Source organism: Raphanus sativus, chromosome 7, assembly GCF_000801105.2.
Source record: "Raphanus sativus cultivar WK10039 chromosome 7, ASM80110v3, whole genome shotgun sequence".
In the NCBI taxonomy this organism is placed as follows: Eukaryota; Viridiplantae; Streptophyta; class Magnoliopsida; order Brassicales; family Brassicaceae; genus Raphanus; species Raphanus sativus.
This window is the reverse complement of record NC_079517.1, coordinates 18,637,441-18,647,758: the sequence shown is the minus strand read 5'-3', so window position 1 is coordinate 18,647,758 and position 10,318 is coordinate 18,637,441. Positions and strand designations below refer to the sequence as shown.

General features: G+C 30.7%; 2 protein-coding genes across 2 annotated transcripts; one reads left to right on the top strand and one right to left on the bottom strand.

Moving 5' to 3' along the window:
- The first annotated feature begins 2,273 nt into the window (after window positions 1-2,273).
- LOC108814737 (probable proteasome inhibitor) lies at window positions 2,274-4,071 on the top strand. The gene is made up of 7 exons (XM_018587359.2): window positions 2,274-2,513; window positions 2,589-2,751; window positions 2,833-2,988; window positions 3,098-3,178; window positions 3,315-3,494; window positions 3,624-3,692; window positions 3,780-4,071. The coding sequence occupies exons 1-7, from the start codon at window positions 2,336-2,338 to the stop codon at window positions 3,856-3,858; spliced, it is 906 nt and encodes a 301-aa protein (XP_018442861.1). The 5' UTR covers window positions 2,274-2,335; the 3' UTR covers window positions 3,859-4,071.
- Window positions 4,072-6,045: 1,974 nt separating this feature from the next.
- Window positions 6,046-7,535, bottom strand: LOC108830230 (universal stress protein PHOS34). Its single transcript, XM_018603826.2, has 4 exons — window positions 7,265-7,535; window positions 7,074-7,183; window positions 6,870-6,988; window positions 6,046-6,247 (listed from the first exon to the last, which is right to left on the bottom strand). The coding sequence occupies exons 1-4, from the start codon at window positions 7,437-7,439 to the stop codon at window positions 6,172-6,174; spliced, it is 480 nt and encodes a 159-aa protein (XP_018459328.1). The 5' UTR covers window positions 7,440-7,535; the 3' UTR covers window positions 6,046-6,171.
- Between the last annotated feature and the right edge of the window lie 2,783 nt (window positions 7,536-10,318).

The following is a 10,318-nucleotide window of genomic DNA, read 5'->3' as shown; positions in this document are numbered from 1 at the left end:
TGTGATCTTCGGTTTTGGCAGGAAATTGCGATTTTTCGCTTTTGGTGGGAAAATGAAATTTTTGATTTTGGCGGTAAAACAAATTTCCAGTTTTGACGAGAAATGAGATTTTATAGTTTTTTGCGGTAAAACGTGATATTCCAGTTTTGGCATCAAAACATAGCTTTTTGGTGTCTCCGGGAAAGCGAGATTTTTTTGGTTTTTGCGTAAAAACAAGATTTTCGGTTTTGGCGGGAAAATGCAATTTCGGTTGAAAAGAAGTTTTTTTAGTTTTTACAGAAAAGCGAAAAATTTCAGTTTTCGTTAAAAATAAGATTTTCGGTTTTGGTGGAAAAACGAGATGTTTTGTTTTGGCGAAAAAATAGATTTTCGATTTTGGCGAGAAAAAAAAAGATTTTTCGGTTTTTCAAAATAACGGATTTTAGTTTTTGCGGAAAACGTGATTTTTTAGTTTTAGCGAAAAAATATGATTTTTGGTTTAAGTGTAAAACTGAAATTTTCAGTTTTGGTAGAAAATGTGATTTTTCGTTTTGGCAAGAAAAACATATTTTTTTTTTGCAAAAAACGAGATTTTCGGTTTTGGTAAAAAAAATACGATTTTATTGTTTTGTAGTTTTGGTAAGAAAATTCTTCTTCTTTTTTTGTGATTTTGGTGGCAAATACGTTTTGTGATTTTTGTCATTTTTCTGTGAGTGATAAAATGATATTAGGTTTAAATTTATAATTTCTCAATTATATTAAAGGTATAATAAATATTATCAATTTTGAAAAAACCATCTCCATTCAAATGATTCAATTTAAATCATTAAGCCTAGCTTGACAATTTATACTTTTAGTTCTAAACAAATAATACTCTCATCTTCATCAGATGACTGATCTAGATTGTAAAACAAACAGTCCTAAATATTTAGGGAAAATGAACCTCAAGTCCACCGGTAAAAAATGATCTGTAACAGCTACGTAAGCTATGATCTATAAAATTTGTGAAATGTATAAAACCAATACGCTTCAATGGTCTAGTGGGAGAATAGTTCCTTTGCCACGCTGCAAATCCGGTCCCAATGCCCGGCTGGTTAATATCCCCTATATATTAATCCTGGAACATTACAACATGTTTTATAGCCACTTGTCATCACTAGGATTATTCTCAGAAATCCTTAGAAAAATATGTTGGTCTATATACATATATATTATACTTTTTATTAAACTAATTATCATATTAATTAGTAGTCTTAAATTCTTTCCTTAAATAAAAGCTACGTAAGTTTATTTCCTTAAATAAAAGCTACGAAATTACCTAATATGATTAACGTATATATGATAATTAATGATTACAAATCAAAAATATTTGATAAAAAAATTTGTATCCTCTATATTTTATTTTAATTAATATTATAAAAAAATCACTTAAACATATTTAAAAAATAGATTTTTCATATATGTTATATTTTGAATTTTTTAAAACGTCTATAAACTACCAAAAATTGTAAGATGTTATTAAGATGATATTTTTAGAACGGAACCTGATCCAAAACGAAATATTTTGGATATCGAATATATCGAAACCAGATTTATATACTTAAATATATTAATTATTTTTAGAATTTAATATCTAAAAGAATATAAAAATATAAAAAATATTATTAAGTTGTCCAAAATACTTGAAAATATTTACAAATAGTTAAAAATACATGATTAAAATAGTTAAATGATATTCAAAATACCAATACTTCAAATATCTATTGATTTCTTATCCGAATATTGAAGCTAACCAAATTTTATGTTAAGTTTAAGTATTTTATCTTGCATTATACACATTTATATGTTATAAATAATTTTTATATTTTGAGAAATTTAAAGTATATACAACTTTTATTTTTTAAAAATAAAATGAGTTATCTGAGTCCAAATCCAAACCAAACCCGCAGATCCGAACCGGATCAAACTCACAAAAAATCGAAACATAACTGGACCGAGCCAAACCAAACTGAACTAAATGGTATCCGAATGTCCACCCCAAATCAAATGTAAAAAAAAATCTTGATAACAAGATGCATTGTAATTGTAATATTTCAATACAACATATTTTAAAAAACTCATCATCTAGTTTGTTTTTATTTCCTTACTTTTTAAACTTTGGCGAGTCCGATTCTGTTTGGAAGTAGGCTCAATATTTATATCACTTCAGGGCCTTAGTTAGGCCCAACATCTCTCCACAGGCCCATATCTATACAATATTTAGAAAGACAAAACCTCTGCTTCAAGTCAAAACACAAAAAAAAGGATCGATTTGCTGAGGAAAAGACGAAAACACTCGAACTTCCCGACCGAATCGATGGCGAATTCAGATACGGTGATGCTCGTGATCAGATCCTCACGGCCACAGTTTCGAAACAACAGCGACAAGATCGCCTTCGTGGTTCACGCTTCCTTTATCGCCTCAGGTTACAAACTCGTTGCCACCGGAAGGCCTGCGTTCGCCGAAGACGCTCTTTCTTCCTCTCCTTCTCAAGGTTCGTTATTTCTCTAGAAACTTTATACTAGGGTTTGCTTATGATTCTGATTGGCTCGAGTTTTGTTGAATATAGGAGAGGTAGGGATCGAGGGGTGGAACGAGTTCGAGGAGTACGCGTTTGTGTATGCGAAGAAAGGATCGAAGAAGATTCTGGTTAAGTGTTTGGTGATAGATGATAAGCTTCTTGTTGATGCTATAGCTGAAGGTGGAAGAGAGCCTTCTCATCTCGAGATTGAGTATGTAATCCTTTCTCTCTTAATACTCTTGTATCTGTGGTGGATCGGTATGGTAGCTAAAAGTTCTTTTTTTCTTGGTAGAGTTGGGAACTATGTTGCTGAGTCTAGAGAGGAAGGTGACTACGATGCACAGTTCAAGAATCTGGGAAAGTTAGTCACTGATTTGCAGAATCAGATTCTGTACAAGGTTGATGAAGGCCTTAAACCTAAACCTGTTACTCCTAGGACCCAGTCCAGGTAATTTTTTTTGGAAGCAATCGTTAGTTGTTGGACCAGAATGATATATGATTTATAGTTCTTGAAGTGTATTCTAAAACATGCATCTTTATATTTGGTTTGCTTGCAGTTCGGAGACAAATGAAGAGCGTGAGTCTGGATATTACGTTCGAAGGCCTGGTCCATTAGGTCCTCAGATTCACCCCTCAGGGTAATAATTACATCCACCACTTCTTCTTCTTCTTCTTCTGCTTAGTTTTATTCATTGTGTTGTTGTCATGATAGTTTTTCTTATAACATAATTTAGAAAAACTAAAACTTGTTGCTTATTGGATTTTACTTTTTAGGGTGATAGTTCCTCCTATACCCGGACCAGGTTACAGTGATCTAATCCCTGGCCCAGGTGCTGGAGTATACCCTGTTAGGGGTGGTTTTGGCGATGGAAGCATGCTTGTAGGACCTAACGATCCTCGCATGTTCCCTGGAGTTGGTGATCATCAACCTGGCTTCATGGGACCACCACAACCGTAAGCTATCTTTTTCTTCTACACAACACAAAATGCAAATATGCACACACAGTTGATATAGTTAAACACAAGAAAACCTCTCAGATTGTTTTCTGACAATTAACCATGGACGTCTTTTGGTTTTGACAGGGGTGTGCCACCTCCTGGTGCTCGTTATGATCCTATTGGCCCAGGTTTTGAGCCAGGCCGGTTAGGAAGGTTAGTACTCTATTTTTTTTTTTAACCGAACAGAAATTCCATAACAAAAATCTATTATCTGACGCTTGTTTATCTGAATTTTGATAGGCAACCTCCAAGGAGGCCAGGGGATATTCATCCTGATCTTGAGCATTTTCCCCGCGGTTTTGGTTCAGATTATATATAGTCCAAAGTAAAGCCATCTTCAAAAGAAACTTGTGGTCTTAATGACGTTATGTATCCGTCTTAAAAGTCGGTGGTTGTGTCTACGCACAGACAATAATAGGATCTAGTTTGCTTTGCTTTTTGTCTGAAATTTCTTTCTTTGGTTTTTATTCCACCAGCTGGTTGTGTTTATTATAACTTTGAAAGTATATATATAAATAAAAGTTTTGGGATATTTTGCTTTTGAATTTCGTTTGGTTAGCGGTTGCCATATCTAGGCATCGTCTTGTTGCGCTTCAACTACTTTGCTTCTTGTTATATGAATGTGGATTTGATGATGCATCTGTCGTTCGAGCTGACCCTCGCGAAGACATTTTATAGTTGTTGTTACCAGTGTGTTTTTCATTGGTTAGATTTACATTTTTTTAAGAAACTCTGACATTTCAACTACTTTGCTTTCTAGTTGACTCTTTTAAGATTTTATTGATACTAGAATAGAGCGTTGTTCGCGTTACGCACTGATTGCATCCGATAACCTTTTTCAACGAGTGAGTGTTTGATAATTGCACATAAACTTCTTATCATCCCTTGTTATAAATTCTCAATTTTCTTTTGTCCCGATAAAGTAGTACATTTTTTTTGGTCAAAAAGTATACATTTTAAGACGCTGCTTTATCGAAGATTCGAACCATGACTTAAAAACTTTCTAACAAGATGTTTAGCTATATTCTTAAGCCTAATAGTTGTCATCGTTGGTGGTTCATCTGGAGCCGGAAAGTTAAATCATCTATTGCTTCTGTAACACAAGCCGTCTCATCACTAACAATCTCCAAGGACATTTTTTATTTAGAGATAGGAATGCTTGTGTTACCGAAGCAATGCTGATTAACTTTCCGGCTCCTGATAAACACCAATGATGACAATTATTAGGCTCAAGAACATAGCTAAAATCTTGTTAGGAAGCTTCTAACTCATGCATTATGTTACGTATTGACGTTTTGTCCAACACAAGTTGTGGTTATGATTGAGCTCTGCCAGGAAGCGAGAAGTGATTACTAATAGCCTTGAGCTGCATTTACCCACAATGTTTTGTTTGAAACATAGAAAGCTTTGAAGTTTTGACAATTGAACACTAGTTAAATAACTAAATCAGCAGCAATGAAGCAGTTTACCTGTAGGAGAAACGAAGCCTTGTGGGTGTGGAAAAGACATGTTAGCATAAGAATTTATAAAAAAAAAAAAATTCTTTTGCCGATGGGTGGAGAGAGTAAGTGAGCTTACAACATAACCAAAGGCTTAAGTGAGGAGATTATGGGACCAGTTGCGTACTTTATTCTGAGATGAGGAACAAAGATACCATGTATGAAGTTTCTTGTGTATGGCTTTGAGTAGTGGAGCTGAATGAAGAAGCATGTAGCAATTGTGAACACATGAAATGCAATTAACAACTCTGGTTGTATCACCTGTAAATATCCACCTCACAAGGTCAAACATCAACAGATTTGACCACACATAGCACCATGAAATCAAATCGTTGATATGTAGCAAGATTTACACCATGTATTGCTGAAGCTTGCAATCCATACCGACATTCTAAGGAAATTTTAGAGGAAGTTGTTCCGTTTACTTAAAGTGAAGAGAAATCATCTCATATGTTCTTATAAAGGCAGTCAGCACTAACAAAGATTCTAGAGAGAGAGACTATTGAAACACAGTTAGTGTGAAGTAAGTTGGTGCCTTCTGGGATGTCACACGCAAATACTGCAATTTATGCAACAACCTATCACAAACTTAACATGAATCGTTTCTACAATGCTCAATTAGTTGTTTTCGTGTGATTATATAATTAAGAGAATTTAGCAAATTGGTGTATATGACTTGCAAACAAATAGAATTTTTTTTTGTTGTTGTCATCGAAATAGTAATAAAGGGTCTTCGTGGTTCAACTCATTATTAAGCAGGCCTTGTATGCCATTCTCGCATATCCTCACCCTTGCTTGGTCGATGCAAGATAAGATTTTATTGGATCTCTTAAATCAATCGTTCTTCATTTGCTTCAAGGTTATGGAAAGAAGCTAATGGTTAATAAGTTGTTCTTGCAAACCGATAACGATGAATTGGAAGCGTCGGAGACAATGGTGACGAAAGTTAAGTTGAGAATGAGCGTTGGACTCTTATAGGCCACCTCTCAATATTATCTCAGCGCACATAAGCGAAAATTATGTGTCAATATTTCAAATAGAACAAACACAAGCAAGAAAAAAAGTTCTTTATTAAAAACATAAACTGCGACATTATTTTTGGTAGATTATACGCGCGAAGAAGACATTTCTTTCTAGTCATCCTTGACAATGGTGACAGGGCAAGGCGCGTGGTCGATCACAAAGCTGCTCACGCTTCCCATTATTATTCTGTTTCAATATTAAAACTAAGAAATTAGCCATTTACACGGAAGTAATTTCATCACACATTTGCAGCAAATACTAATAGTTAAAACAAACAAAATAAAAGTTAATCGTTGATAAGCTTCACCCTAGGAAAAAGAAGTAAAAGACAAGTATGTTAAACAAACGTGTAACCTTTTTTTGATCGAAATATGCAAGTGTAAACATTGATCATATTATCTAAGTATCTAAACAGGTTGTTTTCTTAGTTAAGAGATAAGCCAAGATTTTCAAAACTAAACCTAAAACATGATTAGTTGTCGTTTTCCCGTGACCTTATCCACTTTCGGTGGGAAGTCATTGTCCTTGAAGCTTTATTTATTTAATTTATTCTTCCTCTAAATACAAACCTCTTAACCAAAAAGGAATTGATCCTATTGTTATTTGACATTGTCTTTTAGATAACAAATTATGTTAAGCATAGACGGACATTAACAATTTAATTAAACCAATCAACCTATTATTTCAACGAATTATAATACGAGTATACAGACAAAACCATCAACCATGCAATCGATATATAATGTGGCATTTTGGTAAGAATAATACTTTATGGAATTTTTTCTGAAATAAAAGAAGTAAGAAAAACCTTTGAAGGGCACTGAGTCCTCTGCTTCCCATGACAATAGAATCCAGTTTGAGTTCTTTAACAGCATCAACCAGCTTCTCTCTTGCATCACCCCAGTATAGTTTTGTCACGACATGAACCTATTATAACCAAACCAGTAAATTAATAGGTAGTAAAATGTATTTTTATCGAAGATCAAGAAATATATTTATTTATTTAAACAACCTCTTTCTTCCTTGAACCAGTGTCGAGCATGTCAAGACATGCGATGTCGATCTTGACACCGTAGTTCTCCATGATCTTCGGTTCCCTAAACTCATCCAACGGTATGAGAGCTGCAACAACACCAAGTTAAAACAGGATTAAACCGATATTTCAACTGCAAAAAATCCATAACCGGATTAGAAGAGACTTACGAGAACCGGATTCGAGCCAGAGGGCGTTGCGAGATTCAGCATCAGAGGTAGGTAACGTGTGGATGATGTAAAGTGTGTCTCCTTTGTCAGCTAAGTTCTCGATGGCCCATTTGAGTGCGTTCTTGCTGCTCTCCGAGAAATCCATGGCGATTCCGATCTTCCTGTCTTTAGGCATCGTTCTTGGTTTTCTTGATCGAACTTGAAATGAGTTTTGTTTAGATTTTTACAGAGAGAGATGGTGAAGAGTTGTGAGAATGTTGCTTTCTGGCTACGAATGTTTCAAGTTATAGGATTTGAGTAAAGCAGAGACAGACAAAGAATGAAGTTTCCTCGAAGTTTCGTCTGATGTGGGATCCATTGGTTGCATCTAAACCGTCCATTTTTAATATCCTACGGTAGTACAAGATTTTTTATTCGTGAGTAAGATTGTTAATAGTAGACTTTAGATGTTGTCTTAAGCACTAAGAAACAAAATTTTAATCTATACTATTAAAGAAGAATCCTTATTAGGATTCTGCCATTAGTTTTCAATCATATTTACAACTTTGTGTCATTCCTATATTTATCTAATAACATTAATTATCTTTGACCAAAAAATTATATTTTTGCTGCTAAATCAAAAAATACGAATTATACATAATAATTCCTAAATATTTGCCAAAGAAAGATTTTGTTACCATAGTGAATCACAACAAATCTTATACTAGATCAGTTATTATTTAAATAGGTGGAGTATTTTTATTCAAAATAAATTATATGATAGAGGTTATATACACTTTAACGTTTTTTTGCAACTGTGAGATTATATATAGTTTATTCATACATCCATGTCATAACATATTTTTTTCTATCCCAAAACATTTATTAATTCCTTTAAAAAAAGTTTATGTCAGTGCCAAAGATATATCTAATGGGATCATTCACTATTTTAATTTATGCAATACACATATATCTATACTATTAAAACATAATTCCTCATAAGATTATGTTCTTAATTATTTGAGTTATTTATAATTACATGCTACTCACTAATGTAAGTTTCTTTTATTTTTTAAAAATGCATAAAATAGTTTTAAGCAACAATCTATAACCGATTCTGCACATATTTCAAAATATGATTACAAGATTTTTTGCATTACAAAAAAATAGATCTGAAAATATTCAAACAGATACATCAATACTATTAAAATAGAAAACCCTTTTTGAAGTGTCTTTCTTTTTTAAAAGTATTTACAGATCTTTTCCACTGCATTATTTAAAACCTATGATTTTTATTAAAATCCTAAACAAATCTTTTAATTATAACAAAATCTATTTAATCTAACAATATTTAATTTTAAACTTTTTAAATAATCAATCGAAAATAGATACTCATATTTTAACTAATCCATAATTTTAGGATTGATTTGTTTGTTACATTATTTTCATCTATTTTTAAAACTTAAAAATACTTTTAGCATCTGAAATTAATTTATAATTACAAAATACGTGAAAAATATTTTCAACATTTTTAATTATTTATATGTGTTGCACTTATCATTTAAATTACTACATAAATGTGAATTTTTAATTTGAAACAAAAAAATACAAAGAACTTATTTGATAAATAAATTTGTAAACTTCAAACATACTATTTAACAGCTACTCATAATACTGATACATATTATAAAATCATAGAAATAATTATTCTCTAAATCAATATGACATTAATTTGCTAAATATATGCGCTTAGAAATTATAATTTTATATAAATTTTAAATAATTTTAAAATCAATATTTAAAATATCTAAAATTTCCAAAATCAATCTACAATTAATGAGTACAATTTTTAAGTTATTATTTACAGGTTTTTCCATTAAACATGTAAAATATTTATCGAGTACAAACAGGTCTTACAAATACATTTTTCATTTCTATTGTGATCTAAAAACGAGTTAATAATTTTATCAGAAAAATCAATACTATTAAAACACAAGGAACTTTTTTAAAACCATCTTGAAGTTTTGAAGTATTTATAACTCCATGCCATTGATATATTTTTAATATACTTTTTATTTAAATCAAAACTAAATCTATTTAAACTTAACTAAATCTACTTAATCTAACAATAGAATCTCATATACTTAAACAAGCCCTTAATTTTAGCATGAAATTGTTTATTGTATATTGTTTTTTTCTATTTTTTAATTTTTTCATTTCTGTTGTGATCTAAAAACGAGTTAATAATTTTATCAGAAAAATCAATACTATTAAAACACAAGGAACTTTTTTAAAACCATCTTGAAGTTTTGAAGTATTTATAACTCCATGCCATTGATATATTTTTAATATATTTTTAATTTAAATCAAAACTAAATCTATTTAAACTTAACTAAATCTACTTAATCTAACAATAGAATCTCATATACTTAAACTAGCCTTTAATTTTAGCATGAAATTGTTTATTGTATATTGTTTTTTTCTATTTTATAAACATAAAAATATTTCAATATATTTTTAATATACGAAATTAAATTATTATTATTAGAAAATGTGAAAATATTAATATCTTAAAATATTTATGTATTGCAGTTATCATTTAAATGGCCACATTAATGTTAATTCTTATGTTATCTGATTCATATTTTGGTTTTATAATTAACCTTTCAAATATATAATATAACATTAGCTTTAATTTGTTTTTTTTTATTTTTACAAGAAACGACCAAAATTAAAATTGAGATCAATATATATGATTTAGGCAAATTTTTTTTTAAAAAAATCAGTTAATTTAATACGGTCACAATTTAAATCATTGTATATTTATTTAATAAAAATAAAATATTTAAATATTTAGGATTTATCAACCATACATCAACATAACTTATATCTCAGACCAAAAATTTAGGATTTATCAAACATACATTAATTTATTAAATATTTTACATAGACATTAAATTTATAAATTAACAAAGCACATAATGTCAAAATTTAGTTTAACATTGTTTAAGTGGACTTTTTATAGAAACAAATATTAATATAAACTCATTAAGTTTAACAACTTTTAAATAGGTT

What these genes read in the sequence shown, in the direction of transcription:
- LOC108830230 (XM_018603826.2), bottom strand. Translation starts at nt 7,439, where the DNA reads ATGCCTAAAGACAGGAAGATCGGAATCGCCATGGATTTCTCGGAGAGC. An exon ending in CTGGCTCGAATCCGGTTCTC is followed by an intron (nt 7,184 to 7,264) that starts GTAAGTCTCTTC and finishes GTGTTGTTGCAG; the next exon opens with CTCTCATACCGTTGGATGAG. An exon ending in GGACTCAGTGCCCTTCAAAG is followed by an intron (nt 6,248 to 6,869) that starts GTTTTTCTTACT and finishes ATATTGAAACAG; the next exon opens with AATAATAATGGGAAGCGTGA.
- LOC108814737 (XM_018587359.2), top strand. Translation starts at nt 2,336, where the DNA reads ATGGCGAATTCAGATACGGTGATGCTCGTGATCAGATCCTCACGGCCA. An exon ending in ACTCCTAGGACCCAGTCCAG is followed by an intron (nt 2,989 to 3,097) that starts GTAATTTTTTTT and finishes GTTTGCTTGCAG; the next exon opens with TTCGGAGACAAATGAAGAGC. An exon ending in TTCATGGGACCACCACAACC is followed by an intron (nt 3,495 to 3,623) that starts GTAAGCTATCTT and finishes TGGTTTTGACAG; the next exon opens with GGGTGTGCCACCTCCTGGTG.